We start from the raw sequence: 23,658 nt of genomic DNA on the forward strand, positions 1-23,658 counted from the left end.
GGTTAGCTTTGTGTAATCTAAACAATATGCGGTTAGAGGAGCCACGTGGCTACCATTCAACTCTAAACCATATGACACGTGGCAATTAATGTTAGAGCTTATTATAAGGTAGTACTTGTTGTTTGTAGTAACATTTTTTGTTATTGAACGAGAAGGAACGTGTACAAAATATGTACATTTCCTTAGACTTAGAGAGAGAGAGAGAGAGAGAGAGAGAGAGAGCATTTCCTCCTTAGACTTAGAGAGAGAGAGACAGAGCACGTATGAACATGTACAAAATACCTAGTCCCTATATAATTGAGATTGACTGCTGTGCTGTGCTGTAAATTTGGAATTTTACTTTTACTATCTACCAGCCACATGTTTGGTTTGAATTCAAATGTGCTAGACTGCTAGTCTGGTCAATGTATAGGCTTTTCTTTTCTTTAATGGATTCCTCATAATTAGGATGTTATTGATTACCAACGGCTCTCTGTTAGCATTTACTTCCCAACTATCTATTTCTATACAACAATTTCCTAAAACTTAATTCATGAATGTTCTATAATTCCAATCCGATCTAAAAGAAGAAAGAAACACAAAAACAAGTATACCCCAAAATTTGCTCACTGCACCTACCTTTGATTCTTTGAACCTTTCCCTCCTTAAACCATAATCTCGTAAGCCATCCACTTCCCCCTTGCTTTCTTTCTAGGATCATTTCTAGCAATTAAAACAACTCTCACTGTTCACCAATAATCCCCACAAGAACATGCACCAACCTTGAAATGGTGGAATCTGTGAGCATCTCTCATTACAATTTCCCTTCCTGTAACCTTAGAGATCAACTTGGAAGCGGTATGGCAATCCCCACAAACTCTCAGATTCTTCTTTATTCTAATAACACTTTCTGGTCCTGAATTCAACAGTCCAAAAACTATCGCAAGCTTCTCACTATGCGCATACAACATTTTCTCCTTCATCTCTTCCTCCACATCATGCAATGCAAAGTTCAAATCCGGCTTGTACCCTTCTTGTCGAATCCTATTTATCACTTTCTCCAACTCTGAATAGATTAAATCAGTTTGAGTATGCGACTTATCTCCAGCCACAAATGTATAGACCTTGTTTTTTATCTCTATGCTGGTGTGACCAGCTACTTTCCTCACCCCTCTTTTTTTCATCAAATCTCTTATCTTATCAGCATCTTTCTGTTTTCCAGAAGATGCATAAATATTGGACATGAGAACATATCGACCGGGGTTCTCCCCATCCAACTCAAATAATTGTCTTGCAGCAATTTTAGCAAGTTCTATATTTGAATAAATTCTACATGCACCAAGCAGTGATCCCCAAACACCAGCATCTGGCCTTACTGGCATTCTTTCAATGAACTCAAATGCTTCTTTCAGTCTACCAGATCGACCCAAAAGATCAACCATACATGCATAGTGTTCCGGTCTTGGTGTTACATGAAAATCCCTACTCATGGAATTAAAGCAGTCCCATCCTTCGGCAATCAACCCACCATGACTGCAAGCTGACAGCACTGACAGGAATGCAATGTGGTCTGGTTTTGCTAGAGCCTTCATCTGATTAAATAGGTTAACAGCTTCTCTTCCATGACCATGCATCCCATATCCTGAAATCATGGTGCTCCATGAGATTATATTTCTTTCTCGCATCTCATCAAAAACCCTTCTAGCATATACCAAGCTTCCACATTTTACATATAAATCAACTACAGAAGTTTCAAGCGCAATGTGGTTCTTGAAAAAGCAACGAATAGCATGTCCATGAATTAAGCGTGCTTGCTGAAACGATGCTAAATTTGAACAAGCGCGAATCACGCTCAGAAGTGCCACCAAATCAGGGAGAATCCGTTGCACTCTCATCTCTTTAAAGAGCTCCAAGGCTTCAAGAGGCAAATCAACTTGCACATAAGCTTCAATCATGGATGCCCAAGACACCAAGTCCTTATCACTGATTTTATCAAAGAAGCCCCGAGCAACATCAATTCTTCTGCACCGTGCGTACATTTGCATGGCAGCGTTTTGAACTGAACGGTCCAAATCAAGTCCATTAGCTGTCACAACTCCACAAACCTCATCAGCCTGATTCTCTCTAGAAACACACGCCATCACATTCAAAATGGCAGCCCTGTTGGGTCTAATACTCTCATTCAACATCATTGCAAACAAAAACCACCCATGCTTGAAACACCCACTTTGCGAGTACGCACCAATCATCGAACTCCAAGAAACCACATTCCTGTCGGGCATTTTATCGAATACCTTTCTTGCAGTCTCAACCTGCCCAAATTTTCCATACAAGCCAATAAGTGAATTACCCACAAACAAATCCGATGCACAACCACATTGAATCACATCCCCATGAAGCTTTACACCCAATCTATCATCACAAACGTACCCACAAGCCTTAAGCACAAAAGGGAATGTAAAGTGATCGGGTTGAGTACCCAATTCCCACATCTTACTGTACAGAACAATGGCTTTGTGATATAGGCCATTGTCAACAAAGCCTCTAATCATCACATTCCAAAGAAAAACGTCAGAGGAGGATGAGGAAGAAGAGAAGGCAGAGAAGAGGGTATAGGCGTGAGAGGTTGAGCCCAAAGAGGCATAGTGGGCAATGAGGTTGGTGCAGAGGAAGAGATTGAGGTGAAGATGGGTTCTGAGGATAGAGGCATGGACAGTTTTAAGGGACAAAAGGGTGTGGCTTTGCTTTATCAGTGATATGCATGTCATGTGCTTGGTTTTTGTAATTCTAAGGGGTTTGTGAAATACGATCAATAAGGAGGATTGAGTTGTTGGGGATTTTGCTTCTGCATCAGACAGACTAGTGCAAGTTTCTTTTTTACCTTCTCTACTTTCCTTTTGGTATCTATCCTCTGTTTTCGGCTTGGTGATGTGTCAGAAGACCGTATATTGATATTCAAACCCCAGCCCAATTTGGGGGTTCAATCAATCAATGGGCCAAACATGTTTCAGAGTCCAAATATCAACAACGAACAGAAAAAGCTCAAAGCTTTTTTTTCTTTTCTTTTTTTTCTTTAAAGCAAAACAAAAAGAAGAAGAAGAAATATGATTTGATGATGATGATGTGCAGCTGGACAAACAACAGAACAGATGTCAACTTGTCAAACAGCAGCGCTACCACGTCTCATATTTTCCTTTCATGCAACATTACACTGTACAGGTGGAGCTCCCTCTTGCTATGCTGTGTTAACCAGCTAGCTACAACACTCAATTAACATATGCAAACACCTCTCTCTCTCTCTCTCTCTCTCTCTCTCTCTCTCTCTCTGAGTTAAGAGTCTCAAGAGACATGGAACCTGCTCAGCCCACATCAACCTTCAGCAACCCACCACCACCAGAAACACCAGTATTGGAGAATGATGAAGCAGAATACGGCCAATATGACTGTGATGAGTATCTGATACCAAAACCATCAGAGTGGTTCCCAAAGCTTGTATCTTTTCAAGCAGATTTAATTTACAACTGCATGGCCACTCTGTCTGCCCCCATTTTTTCCCTCTTGTCTGTGGCCTCTGAGTCTTACCACCAAGTCGAGCAGACCAAAGACACCGTTGAATCCGCCGTCCACCAGGTTCCCTCTACCCTCACACATGGCAGCACCATCCTCCTCAAGAAGCTTGGTTTTGGGTTGCTTGGGGCTGCTTATGTCTGTATGGTTTTGGTCATGGTTTTGATTCTATCTTTTCTTTTGGGTGTTGGGTTGGTCAATCTTTGGGTGGAGGAGCCTGTGTTTGTGAGAGACAGGTTGCACTTTGATTACACTGACCCTCATCCAACGGCTGTCTTTGCTTTTGGTGGGGTTCCTGTTGGACACACTTTTTATGTCTCTTTGGTCCTATTGATGCCTGAATCTGATTTCAACAGGGGCATTGGGGTCTTTCAGGTATGTATAATTTATACATATAAATTTGGTTGAAATTAAGGTTTGTTGCTAAATAACAATTTAATTGGTTAATTATATATTGATCATCAGATGAGTGCAGAACTATTATCAGTGAATGGTGATGTGATTGCAAAGTCAAGCCAGCCCTGCATGTTACGATTTATGAGCCTCCCGGTTAGACTCACACGAACATTTCTTATGGGCGTACCGTTGCTACTAGGAATCTCTGGAGAAACCCAGAAGTTAGCCATGCAAATACTCGAGCATAAGGAAGGGCATTTTCCAAGAACCCAAGCCATAAGAGTAACTTTATTACCAAGAGCTGGAACCTCGTATCTTCCCCAGTTGTACGAGGCTGAAATTTTATTGAAATCCCAGCTGCCTTGGATGAAACATTTGGTGCGCAGTTGGAAGTTGACTTTTTACGTCTGGACCTCTTTATATACCTATGTTTTGTTCCTCATAATTCTCATACTTTTCTGCAAACCACTCTTGCTGCCAATGACAATGATCACAGCTACTGCCGCAGCAAATGTCAGTGACCAAAGTTACACCGAGACACAATCACAAGCCACATCTCGACCACGACCACGACGACGCCATAGTAGGGAATCACAAGCCCAATCTAGAGACGTTGAAAGTGAGGATGTTCAAGAGTTGTTGAGGAAATGGCAACGCAGCAGAAGCAAAAGAAAGGCAATGTATTTGCAACCTGGGGATTTGGATTTGGGAGCTGCAGAAACTATTGGCTCATCTGCAGCCTCAACAATTAGTATTACCAGAGAAGATGCAAGTGTAGCCGCTGAAGATGTTGGGGACTTGGAATCAGTGTGTTTATAAGGCTTGAGAGAGCCGGACCTTAAGTTGAATCTTGAATGCTTTTGTATAATGACAGCTTTGCTTTGCTGGATGGCAGGGCATGTAGATTATGTATGCACTTGTTACCTTCAGTTAATTTATATGACTAAGTTACTGGGACGATCAAATGTTTTTTTAAGAAAGAATCTGCACAAGATTAACTCTAATTAAATTTTCACAATTGGGTCTTGTCCTGTTTTTCTAAACAAGAACATTCAGGGGCCCTACATACATATGATCAAAACATATGCAGTAATGAAGCAATTAATATTAGAACTATGCGAAGGCTGTGAATGAAACCATAGATGGCAATTAAGCTGATTGGGAATGTGAAGGAGAAGGGAAACCAAAAGCATAGTTAACGGTTTAATATCATGGAATGTGGATTAATACAATCGAAAGTTGGAAAATGAGCACGGCAGGGTAAACAAGGTACAACATCGGAGCAACTAAACAAAGACAATACATTTTTATGCTGCAAAGACTTGTCTTCCAAAGGAGAAAATCTTCCTGTAACCATGGTACAACAACAGCTCTCTTACAATAAATCACATGATGAGTAGGTGAGTGGTTGGATGCAAGAGGCTCCTTGTATACCACGGTTTTCCTTCCTAAGCCATCTCTTATACAGATAACTCGGTACGAGAAATCAGAATTCCATCGGTGTCTGCATAAAGCCATTCCCCATCGCAGATCCTTGTCCCAGCGATGGTAATTGGTACCTGTTTCTCTCCAATCCCTTTCTTATTGGCTTTCATGGGATGGGACGCTAGAGCTCTCACACCAATGTCACAACCATTAATCTCATCAACATCTCTTATACAGCCATTCACCACTATACCTGCCCATCCATTATTCTGAGCTTGAACTACAGGGTTGCCCCCCAATATTGCACACCGCTTGCTTCCACCCCCATCCACAACAAGAACTCTGCCATTGCCTTTCTCCTCGAGAAACCCACGAACCAGAACGTTGTCTTCAAATACCTTTAAGGTAACTATTTGTCCTGAGAAGACCTGTCGCCTGCCATATATCTGAAATATTGGCTCAAGCACCCGTAGATCACCACTTCCAATTAGCTGCGAGTGTGCGTCGCAAACTTCAGCAGTTGTTACCAAGGCCATTTGTTCCAAGAACCTGCAGGGTAGGACATAGATCAATGAATTATGCCAAAGACCAAAGCACATGGAGGATGGTCATAGTATCTTAGTATTGCTATTTGCTTTTGGTTAAATGTTACTAACTGGCATATATCAGTACAGTGGGGAATATAAGGGCAGAGGTTTAGTGAAAACTGTGCAGAGATTCTTTGTGGATGCATAAGTTTTCAAGACATAAATTACAAAGACACAATATAAACACGTAATTCACTAGAAGTAAAAAGAAAAACTTCTAGATGGTAGAAGAGAATACCATGCAAAACGCAGTCCAAAACCAAAAGGGGAAAGGAAAAAAAAAGAGATGAGAATCCCCCAAACAATTGTGTATAGAAGAAGTATGCTTTATATGAGACGCTAAGTGGTCACAAGACAAAGCTTGCTATATTAGTCTTGTGCACACCATCATCAATAGAAGTAAAAGCAGAAAAATCAGCGCCTGAAATGGAATAATTCAAATTAAAATCAAGAAATGGATATTTGAGATACACATCAGAATACCCTTAAAGATAAGAAAAGGCGAAAGCTCAAGATGGTTTGAGCATTTGCAACAAACACCAATGACCAGCCAGCCAGAGCAAGAAGGAGCAAATATATATGACAAATAGAGGAGAATGGCGAAGATCGCTGTGGCAGAAGACCCAATTGATAAAACAGGACCCCTGTGATGAGACTTAACACGTACCAACGATTTCAAACATTCAATCAGATTTAGGATGGATGGATGCATGATACTCTTTGAATAAATAAAGCTGATATCTGTCTCCCCTAGCTGAGGCATAGTTTTTGAAATCCTAACCAGCAGCATTTTGCACCAAGTTGCCATTTTCAATAACAGAACCCTCTCATAAACAAATACACATACATATGGTTCCCAAATTTGCAAATTCAGCCAAATTACAGAAATTCAACTGGACTAGATATGATAAATCCAAATCTCCTGATACAAGTTAAGAGGAATAAATGAATAGATAAAATCTACTTCACATAAACACACTGATTACAAGTACAAACCAAATATGATTCATTCCTAAGTTAACACGAAACATGCATACTGAGCTGCAAGATTGGATCTTTATGGTTGCGAGCCAATGCCAAGTATATTATCATTTATTAATCAGACCAACTTGTGTTAATCTCATCAAGTCTATCATTCAAATCCAAATAATACACCCGATGATCTAAAGCAATAGAGAAAGGAAACTAAATAAATTGAATTCCCATATTGGGTCTCTCTGTAGGCCTGAAAATGCTATAAATTGGACCGGAAACTGTTGAATTTGAAATTTCCATACCAATTTTGCGAGCAATCAAGACAAGCAGATCAAAGAAATCAGGAAAAGGAGGAGATGAAATCTAAGGACATCAAGTTTACCTTGGACGGGGCACTAGGAAACCAGAGACAGCACGGTGAGAGAGAGAGACAGAGAGAGAGAGAGCGGGGTCGTTGGCTGAGTTGTGACTTATGACTCAGTGTGTCTCTCGCTATAAACATGGGATGGAAGAAGAAGAGAATCTGTGTTAAGCTGTAAAGCGCGTGAAAAATGAAGTCTTTTTCATCTGTTGCTGTTGTTTTTTTCTTGTTTGTTCTCGTTATTTATTCTCAGGGTTAATCGTTTTATTAGTCCTTAAATTTTGACCCAATTTATATTTTAATATTTTAATTTCTAAAATGGTTCCCGTGGTCTTATAACTTTAGTTTCATTTGGACAAATGATCCTGCAGTCAATTTTGTTCACTTTTTCTGTTAAATGCAAAGGCAAAATGATATTTTTATATTAAAACCAAAAAAAAAAAAAAAAGAATATCTTTAAAATAACAATAAAAGAAAATCAAATAAAAAATCAGCAAAAAAAAAAAAAAAAATTCAAGTTTTGGGGGAGTAGAAATCGGGATAAAGGGGGAGATAGAGAGTTTAATTTTAATTTTTTAGTTTTTTAAACTTTTTATTCATATTTTAATTAATTTTGATACAAAAATACTATTTTATCCCTGCACTTAACAGAAAAATTAACAAAATTAACGGCTAGACCATTTGTCATAATGAAACTAAAGTTAAAAGGACTACAGGAACCATTTTGAAAATTGAAGTACTCAAATACAAATCAGATCTAAATTCAAAGATTAATAAAACGATTAACCCTTTATTCTTATACAGTTTACTTTTCTTTTTGTTTTGTTACATTAAACGAAAAAAGAAACCTATTTTGAGATGTTTTTCCCCCTTTCTCTTTCTCTGTGTGGTTTGTTTTCTGTGCCACATTAGAGAATCAGATAAAAGCGTACTGTTCATAAATCATGTGTAGTGAATTATAGCTTGAAAAGATCAAACCTTTATAAATTATCGTAGTTGTTTGTTAAATCAATTAGATAATAAGTGGAGGCAGACAGATGACTACATGCCACCATCAATGTTCACGCGTTTTATAGAGAGAGTGGCATGATGTGAACATGGGATTGCCACCATCAATGGTTCACGCGTCAGTGATTGATCATATAATGTCGTGAAGAAGGCAGAAAAATAAAAACGTTTTGGGGGTGCACGAGAGGTGAGGACAACCAGTAACCGCGAGACACCTGGATTATTAATACAACCAGAGAGGGGCCAGCAGTACCACCTTCAAACCTCTCGAGGGGCAATTTTGTCAACGCGGGAAATTGTACACGCGGGGCGTCGGCGTTTCTTTTTTTAACCGCACGGGGGAAACACCGGATAAAGACCCCCAATCTCTCACCCGATGTGCCGGGGCTCGGTTTAGGGTTCAAGGTTCGCGTGCATATCCCGGCCCCACACCCCCAAGTTAACACGTGTACCCCTCGTCATTGAATATAAACCACACCATACTCCTTTGTAGCAGCCGATGTGGGACATTATATAGCTGCAGGCATCTTAGTAGAAGTCTTAATACTACGTTATTCTGTAGAAAGGAAAACATAACATATCTGATGTTGGCTTTTACTTTTCTGAACTGCTTTTGTGATTTGGTACGAGTTCTATTTTCTCTTCTTCAGGTTAACCTTATGTTTGTTGCTCGTTTAAAGATTGATGTCCAAGATGCCTTCAAAAGACAAAGCAAAACTTCTTACTTTGCAAAAGACCCTCTAGTGTTGTAATTTGGAGCAATTGCTCCTTCTAGAAAAGGTCTTGAATTCAATTCTTAACATCCGTATAGTGTGTGTAAGTTTAGTATACTATCGCCTCCCTCAAAAAGAAAAAATTTGTTACTTTGTTCTAGTAGTCTAAAATAGTCCCTGAAACTAATTCTTTATGGTGAGGTAGCATTGGATTGGATTTAGGAACAGTTATTACTCTGTTTGGACCATACATACATACATGCAAAAGAAATTCCAGGCCTTGTTTTATGATGAAAGAGGTGAAAAGTTTCTTATTGATTCATCATCACTTCATTACAAAAGCACGGAATATCATATAAGAACTTGTTTCGGGGAAGACAACAGAATCAAACAACAACAAAATGGCTACTTGTAATTGGAACGCCTTATGAGTCCAAATTTATTGGAATTTTTTAATAAAAACAAAACAACTAACAACAATCAAAGTTTCCCCATCCCCCCAGACTGAATTTAAGTCAACCTGTGGATGGTTTTCATGTCAGCTGCTTCCTTGATGGTGCCTTTCTCAACATTGTCCCACCATTTGAACAAGAAGTTGTCCACGACGAGTCTGAACCAAGGGGACAGCTTCAGACCTTCCTCCCCAGCATCTGCCTTCCTCAGCAGCTCCTTCAGCTGCTCCTGATTTACGTATTTGATATCAGCTACTTCGTCAGGGTTTGGATGCACATTAACATCTCGGACCGTGAAGAGAAGGTAATCAACTGCAAACAAGAAAAGAATAAAACACTAAGGTTGAACATGACAATTTTGAAACAAGGCACCTCATCTAGAGTGTTAAACAAAAACAAGGTACAGTCAACCAAAGTTGGAATATTACGTTCGTGTTCACCCCACTTGCCGTCAGAAGGTGCCTTGTACAAAATCCGACCCAAAGGGATGAACTGATCAACCGGCACATCTTCAGCTGGGATACCCAATTCATCCAAAAGCTTCCTTTGAGCAGCATTTCTTACCCCTGGAACCAAAATGGAGAGAAAAAAAAAAATTTAATAGAAAATCACAATAGAACAAGTAAAGTTGCCTCTCAAATGTAATAGAGGTACGTAGAGAAATATACCAAGAGAATTCTCATCAATAAGCTCAGATTCACGGTACAGTGGATGGCTACAACAGGTGTTTGTCCACACAAGTGGGAATGTCACCTTTGTTGCAGAACGTTGCTGCAGAAAAAGACAGACAAAAATGAGTAGTCACCCACCATATTTACAAATGCTTATAAACAAAAACTGCCCAGAAAAATGAAATCAGTGATCAATGCCACCACCAGTTGTAAACAGAGTCGTTTACCCTTCATATTCAATTATTAGCTTTCAAGATGTGGCACCCGACTAGTATGGAACATCTTACAAATGACCACTCTCAACTGAAGGCTTCCACAACTGTAAATTTCAGGTTTAACCCCAACCCCTTTGTCTCAAATTTCAAACATTAATTCACACAACTAGTTAAACTTCAGGTCCCCAGAGGTCTCAAAGTTCAAATGTCAAAACACACAACTAGTTATAATCTCCATCCGTGCTAAACAGATTTCTGATAGGTGTGACAAGATTTTTTTTATTTTTTGTGCGTGGCGGGAAAGCTACAAATTATAATCTCTGAACAGCCATGATAGGTTCACAATATCTAATCAAAATATTAAAAGCCTGTTTGCTAGCAGTTAGCATGATCCAAGCAATGTACCTGAAGAAGCAACTCATTCTTTGAGTTAAACAAAAAGACGCTGAAAGCTCTGTGAAGTAAATTTTCGGATTCAATCTTTTCCATCAAGTGGCCTGCGGTTCAAGGAAGCATTGCAAATTAAGAAACCAACAAACAGTGCTACAAGAAAGAACACAACAGTTGTATCAACACCAGAGATTCAGGCATTATTATATACTAGAATGTGAATAAAATCCAATCTAGCATTCTTATCCAAACATCTGATCCAGCACAAAATTCTCTTCCCCCTTTCCTATCCTAAGGGTCAACAAAATCTAATCTTTAACTACAGGTTTTCTTTAGGCAGTGAAATAAAATAGGAAAGAATATTACTTACAGTTGTATTTGGTATCATGACCAACAACACGATCATTCTCATCCACTAGAATACATCTGCAGAAATTTAGAGTAAAATAGATTGACAGCTCCAGGAAATGACTAACACTTGAATATACATCGGACTGAATTCCAAAGGATAAAATCAGAAAGGACAGGCAGCACTCATTGGACGTACAGCATTGACGTTCTTATAAGGAGTTCGGTGGCAGAGTGAGGAGTTGCCCTTTTTTTCTTTTTTTCTTTTTTTCTTTTTTCTAAAAATAACTTTTGTATAAATAAAGGGTGGAGCATTTTTCATCCACCATTTCAACAAAATGACCAAGACTGAAAAGCAAGTCATCCAGACGAGGAAAATACTATTAAAACGGCTATCGTATTTCTACCTTCAATGCAACGATGCTGCAATTAAAGTAAACAAAAATTTGATAAAGACCTCTCATGCACAGTACATTATGCCATGAACATTGTTTTCCAAAGAAAAGTGCAAACCGCATCTTGTATAGCCAAAGAAAAGGAAGTGAAAATTTACGTTTGCATAATGTATTTTGCTTATTTGATTGATTGTATAATGTGACTTATTAGTTAACTTATCAAAAGGACATAATTAATGATGGCGTTTTCAAAATATCATACAGCGGGAGGATAGTTACGTTTCCATCTGTTTTTTTTTTTATTATATAGTTATGTTCTTCCTGTTGGTTCTGTTTGGTTACTTAGAAACTGGAGGAATTGGAAAAAGGAAAAGAAAAAAGACCTCAAGATCATGTGTTGTGGTGATTAATTATTCTTTCTTCTTTGTTCCAGATGAACCAAAAGCAATTGAAAGAAAAAAAACATAAGCCAATAAAACATATATGACCGCAAAACAGACCTATGATTTCATTTGGTTTAGTGTTCCAGCGCTTTATCAGCAGCAAAAACAGAGTACAAGACAAAACAGGTAAAACAGATCAACCAAACCAACCAGAAAAGGAATAAGTAAAAGTAAGAAGTGAAAAGAAACGGAAAGGTAAAAGCGTGAATAGGAGTAAAAGGCAGGGGCAAAGTGGGGTGGGGACTTACTCGTCTTCAAACATGAGGCGGCGCTGGACGGCGTCCATGCCGGCATCAGGAGCGTCGGCCATGGTGGAGGCGTTAAAAGACAGAGATAGCCTGGCAGGGAGAGAAGCGAAGGAGGTGGGGTTGGAGATGAGAGAGGTTGGTGAGAACCGGAGAGAAGGATAATTTGAAAAGAAAAGAGGATAATGATGGTGAGATTTGTGGAAGAAGGAGAGTCTGGCTGCGGCGTTAAGAAGGCCTGCTCCTGTGGTGAGAGTCATTAGGATACCGAATAATAATATATAGCAATCTCCGCCTGACTTTTTATCAATTTTATTTTGCTATTCCCCTCCCTCCCCCTCCACCGTCCAAGAGAAATACTCAAATTAAATGGTATGGTAGGTAGACAATATATTTTATATTTGGTAATTGGATTTTTTTTCTAATTCAACTCCCTATGCTGTATTTCAATTTAAATACATCATAGGGCTTGTAACTTCTCGTTAAAGTTTGATTCTTGATTCTCGCTATGTTCTTAAATAAAATGATAAAATCTCTAATCTATTATAAACCTCCCTAAAAGTTCGTTATGTTACGTCTATTCTTTTTCTTAAATATAAATATATAATTTTAAAATTGATTTTCGTATAATTTTAATTGGATCATAAACAAATTAAGTTTAAGCAATGTTTGAGTTTACAGCTCATCCCTTATAATTGATCACTTATTAATGAACTACCCATTTTGTGGTTGTTGTTGTTGAATTGGCCACCTTTATAATGCAGTTGGAAGAAAAAAACTGAGTGGCAAATATACTATATATATAATGCAGTTGGAAGATAAAATACATGCATATGGCAGCCCACTTGGTGAGGGGACTAAATGATTGTTCTGATAAATTCATGGTATTTGGATGATTGTGGCACATATGGTAATTGGATTTCCTACTATTTTGTTATTTTCTGTTTTTGTTGGTGGGGGGAAAGATCTATCTTTGTGTGACCTTGCTTTATTTTATGATTTAAGAGTAGTTTATCAGTTTTGGTAGGAAATTTCAAGGGAAATATTTTATGCTCCTTTTTTATAAATTTGGAAATTTATATAATAAATATTAAGAAAATGATTGATAATATTCGGATGTAGCATTAAAGATTTATTATCACTACCCCGGCCCCGTCACCACTCCACTCCCCCGGCTGCCTGGAGTGATCTCTTCTCCATTATTTTTATTAGTATTGGTATTTACAAATTAGTATCAGCTTAAGTCAAAACGTATGCCGTTTTGGAGTTGGACAACATTGACCCACCAGCTTACCTTTGACTGCTCTGCTCTCCTCCGTAACTACTTACTTTATCAAACAATAATTCGAACACTTAATTTCATTTCAAAATTAATTATTTTATCTACCATATATGTTGTGTTGGTCACGACTCACGAGGCCCGATATTAATTTAGCTGACTTTTCATACATGGAGTTCAATTTTACTTTATTCAGCTGCTATATGTGGTGTGGTGGATGGATGTATATCTTGGTTAGTGTTTATTGTTTTATTTTGTGTTTTCAATTTTTTATTTTTATTTTTTTATTTTTAAGGAAAAAAAAAAGGGCAATTGAATGTTATTTGAAAATTTAATCATAATGGCCGTATACGTTATATATAAAAATAGTAATAATAAAAAGAGCTAACACCAGCCTAGCAAGCCCTACCACCAACCCACCCCACGGGGATCTTCGTAGTCAACCTTGTCATCCCGGCTGAAGTCAAATACACCCAAGTTGTATACATTTACTATTGGGAATTCAATATTGAGGAGAACAAAACAAAACAAAAATAAGATCCCACAAGTTAGAAAAACTTGATTCTTCAACCATTCTTCCTTTTCTCTTAGTAGTATCAAGTTGTCATTGCTTGGTTAAGTGCATTAAGAAAATAGAGAGTATCATTGATACAAGCGATATTAAAGAATCAATAATATATGTTATATTTAAGATATAGAGAAGTAAAATGATATTGACAACTTGAGTTACAAGTACGTTGTTGTTCCGATCATTTAGTAATTATTTATATTTCATAATAAATATATATATATATATACTTCTATTGAGGGATCTCTCAAATAATTTTATTTGAGGGACACCTTTTAGGGTATGCTACAATTTTTTTTTCCAACGATCCAAATTATTTATTTTTTAAGTTTACATTCATAGATTATCCTTGCAAAAAAGTAGACAAATCGGAAATCGTTTCGACATTCAATTGTGTCATACAAAATCAATGAACACGGTGCTTCAAGAAAGTACTAAAATTTCAATAACACAATTGAGTGGTCAAACGATATCGGATTCAAGTGATTTTTGTAGAGATGATATTTGAATAATTATATAAAACATAGACGGTTTGGATTAATAAAATAAAATATAGAGTGAGCCCTACAAAGATATTCCTCAAATAAACTTATTTAATGAATCCCTTAATAGAAGCTCTTATATATATAAATAATTGTAAGGAGGACCTTTCGGCCCGAAATCTAACGGGGCAGACCAAAGAAACACGATCCAAATTCTAACACAAACTCGAAGGTTGGGCTAGGCCTACAATACTTGCAAGAAAACCGGATTTTAAAGTAAAACCCGACTTTGCAAGACGAAACGCGAACCCGAGCAAACTTGTGTGTTTGTGTGTTGTGTTGTGCCATCACACTAACACAAACACAGTTTGCAAAATAGAGTTGAAGCAAGCAGAGCAGATCAAATGCACGAAGAGGAACAGAATTAGAATAGAATAGAAGAAACAATGGCAAGAGAGTTGAGCCCCGGCTTAAAGATTCTCTGGGTCTGGACCCTTGGCACCGCCGCTGGTACTCTCTCTCCGCTTACTCCATCTATAATTTCACATACATACATACATACATACATTCTTATTCATATTCATAATTGGATTGGATACGTTTTTCTTCTAGTACTGGTTACAAGTGTGGTGAGGACGAGGGTGAGAGACATGGAGAACCTTATGAATGCTGAGCAGCAGCAGCAACAACAACAACAAGACACCACTGCCACCGACACAGATACACTCTTGGTGGACACTTCGCCTCAGTCCTCTGAACTGATTCCAGAAGAGAAACCATAGGTTTGACATCAATCCCAGTTTTCTATTTTGTGATTTCTTCAACTTTGATGTTTATTTTTGAGTTCGGAGAAATGGGTTTATGGCTTTCGGACAAGTGTGTGAAATGTGTTTGATGAATGTTCTGAGTGATACCATTTTGACCCCATTTTGAAGTTTTTCCTGTATTACGTGTTTTTATTCTGCTGGTGCGAATGAATTTGCTGATATAGAAATGGGCGTTGATTTAAATGTTTTGAGATGCTTCATAACAATTTATTGTTGTTGCGTTGCCTAATGGTGGGTTGGTGTTAGACAAGGTTAATTTTGAGTGACTTATTAGAAGAACTGATCATGCTTCCAACTTCCTACTCAAGTTGCTTATCAAAACTTTCAAAGGATATATAAGATAACATTTTCTGGAGGATTATACAAACATCTATCGATGTTTGTAATTGCTTCTATGTGAGCTTCCTGTCAATTATATGGCAAGTCAATGAGGTGGGGAGCTTAAACAGATAATCTTTGGCAAATTTTTTTTTGAGCTGGCCAATTTTTTGAATATGATATGTTTAGATCAGTTGTAGAAGTTGAACTTTTGGTGCTTTGAGTTCCATTTTTGGGTCTCCTTCCATTGTTAATTGTGATTATGAATGGAATTGGTCAATCAAGTGTATGCATTAACGAGTTGAATGCTCATAGTTGTGTATATTCTTCATTTCTCCTTTCCTTGTGCACCAAAGTCATGGTTCTACAAGAGTGATGCTGTAGAAGGAAGGGTTGTCTACCGGTGACCAAATTTTATTTTGTTCTGTCAAATTGATTGTTTGAGTTTGGATAGACTCGAGCAAACAACCTTTGGAAACAGAATCATACAGTGTCTTCTCTTTTTGTACACAGCCCACAGAACAGTTAAGAGAAATTTATAATTTTGCTTAATTTTTCAATTGACTTTGTTTTGTTTAATAATTTTGGATGGATCCATTGAAAAATTATTTAGCTTCTGTTAGTCAGGAGCATAAACAAAATTCTTGATGGTACTGCTGGGTGATCATTTACCACTGATGTGAAAGTCAAGTTGGTAAATCCCAGCTAAATTTATAATTTTCTTTTGGAGTCGGTTGGACATTCTTCTGGATGAATGTAACTAGTAACTAGACATAAAACATCAAAAGTGATTGGATCTACTCTGTCCTTGTTGGTTCTGATTTGTCACCTCACTGACAGTGTTCCGCTCACTTTCAAATAGTCCTAAGAGCGATTCCACCGATGCGCCCAACTTGTTTCCAACGGCAAGGGGTGGCCCTGGCAGGAGATGGGGCCCACGAACCCAAGTTAGCCCCCAGGCAATATCTGCCTTAGTTTTAGCCCCAGTTTGTTGACGTTAGCAACAAAAAAAATTGAAAAAAACCTACAAAAAATACAAAAAATTTCAGATTTTTTTAAATAAATGCTTAGTTGTAGTTTTCACTTCCCACACCAAAACTCTATATAAATTTCTCTTCTCATATCTCATGTGAATAGTTGTTGCCATGACAATTGTTGGAAACACCACAACTTTTTGCAAGGGCAGCAACTATTTACGTGAATAGTGGCTGCTCTAGCCCCCCTTGCCATGACAAAGGGCAAATGGGTGAAATTGCTCTAATTGGATACATTGAACCTAAGCTGGAAAGAGTTAGAAAAAGTTGGAATTGGATGAGTAGGAGCTTTTCTTCAAAGCGGACAGACAGAATTAAGATTTGAGGAGCTGAAGTCGGAGTTAGTAGCGGACATAATTGAGCGCAGGTAAAAGACAACATTTTCTTTTCCTTTTAAATATCAGATAGATAGATACTTTTTTTGAAGTGACAGATAGATAGATACTAGACAACTTGAATTGAAGCATTAGTTTTTTTTTTTTTTGGGTCCAAAAGAAAGAGAGAAAAGAATCATTAGTGCTCGTATATATAATATGGGTGGGTATTTGGAGGTTGATGTTAGCCTAGAGAGGATTAAAAATTAGTTTGTGTGTTTTTCTTTTCCCCCTCTCATCCAACCAATTGGGGGAAAAGTAGTATCTTCTCTGCTCCTGCCTTTTCCTTTTGAGAAAAAAAGAAGGATGGGATTGATTGGCCTAATAACCTTGTCCTCCCAAGAATTGTACCAATTTTTAATAAGGATTCTATCAAATCAAAAACTTAAAAAGGGAATGCTTGCAACCTTCTTTCTAACATTTTCTTTTGCACTTTCTTTCTTTTTCTCCCAACATGTGTCACTTTCCTAAAATAAGTAAACAGTAAGCGATGTCAATTGTCAAAACCCTTGTCCATTATTTTCTGATCACATAGCTCCTTTAGATATGCATTACCATTAACGTTGGCTCAAATTAGATGACTTTTGCCATGTGCCGTCTCCATTCTTCCATGTCACTAAGAGCACTTCCACCCGTGCAGGTAAGCAAGGGCAGAAGGCCCCCTAGCCCCCAAAAACGAAGTCTAGCGGTGAAGGCCTCCTCGGATAAGGAGTGGGCTCCATGAGCCTAGGCAAGTCCAAAGGCAAGATTTGCCTCGGCAAGCTGACTTAATGCTGACGTCATTGAAACGTCAGCAACCAATTTAAATAATAAAAAATTTAAAAAAATGGAGAAAAAAAATCAAAAATTTCAGAAGTTTTTTTTAAATAAATACCTAGCCATATTCTTCACTTCTCACTCGAAAATTCTATGCAAATTCCTATTTTCATATCTCATGTGAATAGTAATTGTCATTTGATTGTCATGACAATAGAGAGAAAATCAATAAACAAATTACAAGAATAAATACTATTTATAAGAATAGTAACAGCCCTTGCCTCCTCTTATCTTTTACAATAACAAATTGATAGAAGTGGTCTGACAAACAGACCCTACAATCCTGGCTTTCCTTTTGTTTTAGGTCACATGAATTTCATTATTTTAAAGTTTTGTTTCGGGTCACATGATTTTACCATCCTTCAAGTGAAAGTGATTGAGGCGGCTGCCGTCGATGATAAAAAAAAAGGGGCCAAATGGGCCAGAAAAAGTCAAAAGAAAATTAGAGGGGCGGTGGTCAACGGGCCTTTTTCATCTTGTTGGCAATTTAATGTTCTGCCACAATCTTTTGATTAGATGTTCGACTACTGATAATGCATACTTTGATTTGAAGAAAGAGGAGCTATAGAGGCTATAGCTTAGGTCTTATTTGGGAGTGTTTTTGAAAAGATTAATAACGCTTTTTTATAACTAAAAGTGTTTTTAGTAGTGTTTGACAGAAAAATTTAGAAGCGCTTATGAGTCATAGAAGCGCTTCTTAGAGAAGCACTTAGATTTTTTATATAACAAAAACACTTCATAAAGAAACAGTCTCAAACGAGTCCCGCTATTTGACTGAAAGGATATGATTTTGACAAGCGAAATTTTGATCTATGTATTTCTTTATTAAAAACTAAGATAAAACTAGAATTATCAACTCCAAAAATTTCGACCCATTTTTATTTTATGTTTTGTAGATTCTAACTAGAGTTGAAGCACGTAACGCACATAGTAGCGCGGATGAAAGAACCAAAGTAAACCAACTTGCCAGTTGACCTACGATTAGCAGGAAAATAATAACGTACATGCTAATGAGTCGTAAAGCCAAAAAACAACTATGAAATGAAACAAAAACAAAATTGTGCTGTAAGTTTGTGCATTTGCCTATTGTTTAATGATGAAAGGGGTCGGTGAATTTGTATGAAAAATATGTAAATAACTTACTTAAAAAGGAAAAAATTTGTAACCCAATAATAAAAAGAAAAGAAGCTATCGTCTCAGTTTGTTACTCAAAAAGAAAAAAGAAAAAAAGAAAGTGAAAAATATTGAAAACCAACAAAAAAGAACAAAAAAAAAATTACAGAGGTAAAATGAGAAATCCATTCAACCACAAAAATAGGGTTCTACGTTGTAACCTGGCGGTCTTGTAGTTGAAGAAGTGCGTGTAATTTGCGTCTGCGTTTTGTTTATTTACTTTTACTTCTCTTTCTCTCTCTAATAAATATCAGTGTCCAAACCACCACACCTCTCCTCCTCTATACCCTTTCCCTCTTGTCTCTCTATTTCTCTCTCTCATCAAAAAAAGCTCTCGAGCCTCAGAGTCTGCCTCACCGCCCTCCGATTCCTCTTCGTCTTGGTTTATGAGGTAACTTTTTGTCTCTCTCTTTCTCGATCTTTGTTTTCTACCTTGCTGTGTGATCTCTATGTTTTAGATTATACTCTTTATCAAAAAGGTTATATGTTATGGGTCACAGATCTGGTTGTTTACCATAAAGGTGGATTCTTTCAAGTGTTTTTACGAAAATATCGTTTCTTTAATTGAATCCTTCGTTTAGGTTGCATTCTCTTGGTGGGTTTTGCTTATCTTGGGTTCTTACCCTTCCTTGATCTTTTATTGTTCTCTCATTTCGCTTATTTGCCATCTCTTTGTCTTAGGTTTAATTTATTATTTGGACCTTTCTGGATTTAAACAAAAATGGACATTTTTCGTTATTTGAAATTAAATTCTAGCTGAAGACAGGACAATCATGAAGGTCTATTCTTGTTTTTCTGTTTCTTTTTCATTCCAGTTTCGTGTGGTGTATTGAATTTGGATGTAAGTTATAGTTAAAGTATGAAGCTTTTCCTCCCTTTTTTTGTTTTTGGGGTCTCTCCTCCTCTTCATCTTTCACATTTCTTGGCCAACATATAATTCAGTTTCACTGAGACCCTTTACTTTATCCAAAAAGGCTCTTCGTTTTTTTTTTTTTTTTGCCTTTTCAGATTTCGTGCATCGTTGTTATAATTGTATTCTTCTTACTGGTTTAATAAACTTTATTTGGGTTGTGGAAGTTAAATCATTAGCTTAGCGTAACCGTTAGATGCATACTGATTGAAATTGATTGTGTTTTGCGCCTGCAGCTCGAAGGAGAGACCCACTCTCGGGTAAGTCTTTTTTTCCTTTATTTCTCATTTTATTTACTCTTTGTATTCTTGAGAGATGCTTTACTCTTACATGTCAGCCTTATCAACCTTTGACTTAACAAAACAAATTGTCACATATGCTCTTTTAGAATGATGGTAAACTTAGTCTACTGAGTTGCTTGATAATGCTTGAAATGTAGTTATTTGAGGTTCTGATTAATTCATCAATTCTAACAAGGGAAATATGTTATGGGAATTGAAGATTTATGGCATAGGGATTTGGATCTATCAGTGCATCTTTGCATAATCTTTTACATCATTAGTATGAAATGTTTATCACCTGTATGTTGACTTGTTTCCCCTATATGTTCAGTGGCACGCGGATTAAGACCCGCAAACGGAATATTGCAGCGCCGCTGGACCCTGCAGCTTTCGCGGATGCAGTGGTCCAGATTTATCTGGATAATGCTGGTGATCTGGTAATTGTTGGCTAAAAATTGATGATCTTCTAAATCGTAGTGTATGCATTTATGCACCTTATCACTTGATCATCTGTTTAAACTAAACAAGTATTTGTGCAGGAACTTATTGCCAAGTGCATTGAATCTTCAGACCTTAACTTCTCAAGATACGGTGACACCTTTTTTGAGGTAAGCTTCATAGTACTGTAGAGACTTGGTCATGATTTTTCAAAGAGCAAAATTTGTCTCTCTTTTACTTTTGCCTAGGATGCAACCTTGGCTCTTCAAATTTTTGCAAGCAGTGCATCAATTTCCTTTTTATTACCGGTACATCAATTTCTCATGTAGGAAATATAATAGATGTGCTGTTTATAATGTGATATGGTTTTGATTCTTCTTGTCTGTGCAGTTTTGAATTTCAGCTTTATTTTGAACGTTTAAAAGAAAAAACTGTATTGAAAAATAAGTTCTAATGGAAGGAACAGTATGATGAACTTCTGTAATCTTGAACTAGCAATAATGCAAGACTCTGAGAGTATGAAAACAACATTCAATGAACTTTAAAGCTTAATTTTTTAATATATTCAGAGCTGAAGACCATAGTCTTGATTGATAAGGCCAAATATCCACTGCTCGACATCTATCCTTCTTATTCTGTTTTTCTGTTTGTGGCTTTATATGTCTTGATAGTTTCTTTCTCCTCCATGCAATGGGCATATTTAGTTTTTTTGTTTTCTATGATTTCAATATTTTTCCAACTTTTCCCTGTATTGAGCACATAATGGGTAAAAAATGGGTCAAAAGATCTTAATTTGTTGCACAACTGCAGGTTGTTTTCACTGGAGGCCGTACACAACCTGGAACAACAAAACCTGATGAGGGGGAGCGCCATCCTTACTCTGTACTAGAGAGTGAGGCAACACGTGAAGTCATCTTACCATCTGTTATCTACATACAAAAAATTTTGAGGCGGAGGCCATTTCTGATAAAGAATCTCGAAAATGTTATGCGACGATTCCTACAGTCGTTGGAGCTTTTTGAGGAAAATGAAAGGAAGAAGTTGGCAATTTTCACAGCGCTTGCATTCTCTCAGAAGCTATCAGGACTTCCACCCGAAACCGTGTTCCAGCCTATGCTCAAGGATAATCTTGTTGGGAAAGGGCTAGTTCTATCATTTATTACTGACTTCTTCAAGGAGTATCTTATTGATAACAGCCTTGATGATCTGATCTCCATTCTGAAGCGGGGTAAAGTGGAGGACAATCTTCTGGAGTTCTTCCCATCCACAAAGCGGTCTGATGAGAGTTTCTCTGAGCATTTCACGTAAGTTTTAGCTGTTACTGATTAGCAAATGTTATTATGGACCATCTTTTGAGATAGTCATTTTCATTTTTATAAACTTGTTGCTGAAGCATTTGATAGTCTTTAGATGCTATTTTCATGAATCTGAGGTAGCTGTAATTCCTGAGTTGATCCAGGAAACTTCTAAGTTTTAGTTGCCATAAAATTCTTTATTTATTTTGGCACATCATTGTGTTATAGTTTTAGTTGATTTACCAGAGACTATGAATGCTTATTTGATGATAGCCAGGAATGAACACTAATAGACTATGAATGCTCATTTTATTATGTCATTTCAGTTTCTATTTGCGTTATAGTTTCAGTTGATTTACTCACAGACCATGAATGCGTTATAGTTTTAGTTGATTTACTCGGGAAACTTCTAAGTTTTAGTTGCCATAAAATTCGATGATAGCCTAACCAATCAATAAATGCTCATTTGATATCTAATTATCAATTGCTTATTAATGGCTTTCAAGTAAAGCATGTGATAACTTTAACATTCATTGTGTTAAAATTGTTTTATTGACAACTAATTCGACATTTGTTCATGCCAATTTTCAGCAAGGAAGGGCTAGTAGCCTTAGTTGAATACAATGAAAAGAAAATTTTCGAGGTGAAGCTTAAAGAAATGAAATCGGCATTAACAACCCAGATAACAGAAGAGACTGATATGTCTGAAGTCATAGAAACTGTGAAGCAGCGTGTTAAAGATGCTAAATTGCCAGACGTTGAGGTTGTGCGGATTCTGTGGGATGTCATTATGGATGCAGTGCAGTGGTCTGGTAAGAACCAGCAGCAGAACGCCAATGCAGCTCTTCGCCAGGTATGCCTGAGTCTTAGATTTATAAAGTAATTGATATACCTACGTAATTATTGTGCTCTGTAAATGCTGAGGTTAAGCCCTGACAAAAAGGAGGAAGATATGAGTTTTAAGTGGTCTGGTTAGCGCTATTGTTGTGTTTCAATAGAAATAAAGGCTTGAAATTTGTGTCAACATTGGCTTGCTACAATGCACAGGTGAAAACATGGGCAGAACTGTTGAATACCTTCTGCACCAATGTGAAGCTGGAGCTGGAACTGATTTACAAAGTCCAAATGCAGTGCTATGAGGATGCTAAGCTGATGAAGCTGTTTCCTGAAATTGTGAGGTCCCTCTATGACCAGGATGTGCTTGCAGAAGACACCATTCTCCATTGGTTCCGCCGAGGAACAAACCCCAAGGGGAGGTATTCCCAGTTCAGTTCAGTTGCCTGAGTATTAGTTAATATTGGTTGCGTTGTAAATTCATAATTGTAATGTATAAAAATGTGGGAAAATGTTTTGCAGGCAAACTTTTGTGAAGGCTCTGGAGCCATTTGTGAACTGGCTGGAGGAGGCAGAAGAGGAGGAATAGATGCACCAACCGCTAGCTGATGATGTTACTGATCACTGCAATGCCTGTTGGGAGCCCCTTCTTTACTATCAATCTCATCCGTTCGCCGAGATTATTGACTCATAAAAATATTCTATAACCTACCTATCTACCTACTTGTGTCTTTGTTGATTGAATGCTGTTGTTGTTGATGATAATGAATGATGTTATGAGGATAATATTTACATTATGAATAATTTGATGCTTTGCTCTACTTCCAACTTTGGTGGCGTTCTTCCCCGCCGGTTAGTT

The 23,658-nt window shown here is 37.4% G+C and overlaps 6 protein-coding genes across 6 annotated transcripts; 3 read left to right on the top strand and 3 right to left on the bottom strand.

Moving 5' to 3' along the window:
- Nucleotides 1-468: 468 nt before the first annotated feature.
- Nucleotides 469-3,047, bottom strand: LOC117631865 (putative pentatricopeptide repeat-containing protein At3g49142). The gene has a single exon (XM_034365190.1). The coding sequence runs from the start codon at nt 2,745-2,747 to the stop codon at nt 729-731; it is 2,019 nt and encodes a 672-aa protein (XP_034221081.1). The 5' UTR covers nt 2,748-3,047; the 3' UTR covers nt 469-728.
- A 232-nt stretch (nt 3,048-3,279) lies between these two features.
- On the top strand, nt 3,280-4,878 carry LOC117632552 (seipin-1). Its single transcript, XM_034366066.1, has 2 exons — nt 3,280-3,921; nt 4,012-4,878. The coding sequence occupies exons 1-2, from the start codon at nt 3,328-3,330 to the stop codon at nt 4,759-4,761; spliced, it is 1,344 nt and encodes a 447-aa protein (XP_034221957.1). The 5' UTR covers nt 3,280-3,327; the 3' UTR covers nt 4,762-4,878.
- Nucleotides 4,879-5,114: 236 nt separating this feature from the next.
- On the bottom strand, nt 5,115-7,505 carry LOC117631741 (putative 4-hydroxy-4-methyl-2-oxoglutarate aldolase 2). The gene is made up of 2 exons (XM_034365028.1): nt 7,312-7,505; nt 5,115-5,916 (listed from the first exon to the last, which is right to left on the bottom strand). Exon 2 carries the CDS (start codon nt 5,901-5,903, stop codon nt 5,403-5,405), a length of 501 nt encoding a protein of 166 aa, XP_034220919.1. The 5' UTR covers nt 5,904-5,916; nt 7,312-7,505; the 3' UTR covers nt 5,115-5,402.
- A 1,794-nt stretch (nt 7,506-9,299) lies between these two features.
- On the bottom strand, nt 9,300-12,533 carry LOC117630970 (isopentenyl-diphosphate Delta-isomerase I). Its single transcript, XM_034363856.1, has 6 exons — nt 12,174-12,533; nt 11,110-11,165; nt 10,755-10,846; nt 10,132-10,234; nt 9,892-10,029; nt 9,300-9,775 (listed from the first exon to the last, which is right to left on the bottom strand). Exons 1-6 carry the CDS (start codon nt 12,428-12,430, stop codon nt 9,522-9,524), a joined length of 900 nt encoding a protein of 299 aa, XP_034219747.1. The 5' UTR covers nt 12,431-12,533; the 3' UTR covers nt 9,300-9,521.
- A 2,269-nt stretch (nt 12,534-14,802) lies between these two features.
- LOC117630971 lies at nt 14,803-15,509 on the top strand. Its single transcript, XM_034363857.1, has 2 exons — nt 14,803-15,009; nt 15,112-15,509. The coding sequence occupies exons 1-2, from the start codon at nt 14,946-14,948 to the stop codon at nt 15,279-15,281; spliced, it is 234 nt and encodes a 77-aa protein (XP_034219748.1). The 5' UTR covers nt 14,803-14,945; the 3' UTR covers nt 15,282-15,509.
- Nucleotides 15,510-19,229: 3,720 nt separating this feature from the next.
- LOC117632668 (basic leucine zipper and W2 domain-containing protein 2-like) lies at nt 19,230-23,625 on the top strand. Its single transcript, XM_034366216.1, has 8 exons — nt 19,230-19,432; nt 20,188-20,211; nt 20,564-20,669; nt 20,772-20,840; nt 21,481-21,974; nt 22,557-22,818; nt 23,013-23,221; nt 23,322-23,625. Exons 1-8 carry the CDS (start codon nt 19,428-19,430, stop codon nt 23,386-23,388), a joined length of 1,236 nt encoding a protein of 411 aa, XP_034222107.1. The 5' UTR covers nt 19,230-19,427; the 3' UTR covers nt 23,389-23,625.
- Nucleotides 23,626-23,658: the final 33 nt, after the last annotated feature.

The sequence above is a fragment of the Prunus dulcis genome, chromosome 6, assembly GCF_902201215.1.
Source record: "Prunus dulcis chromosome 6, ALMONDv2, whole genome shotgun sequence".
Lineage (NCBI taxonomy): Eukaryota > Viridiplantae > Streptophyta > Magnoliopsida > Rosales > Rosaceae > Prunus > Prunus dulcis.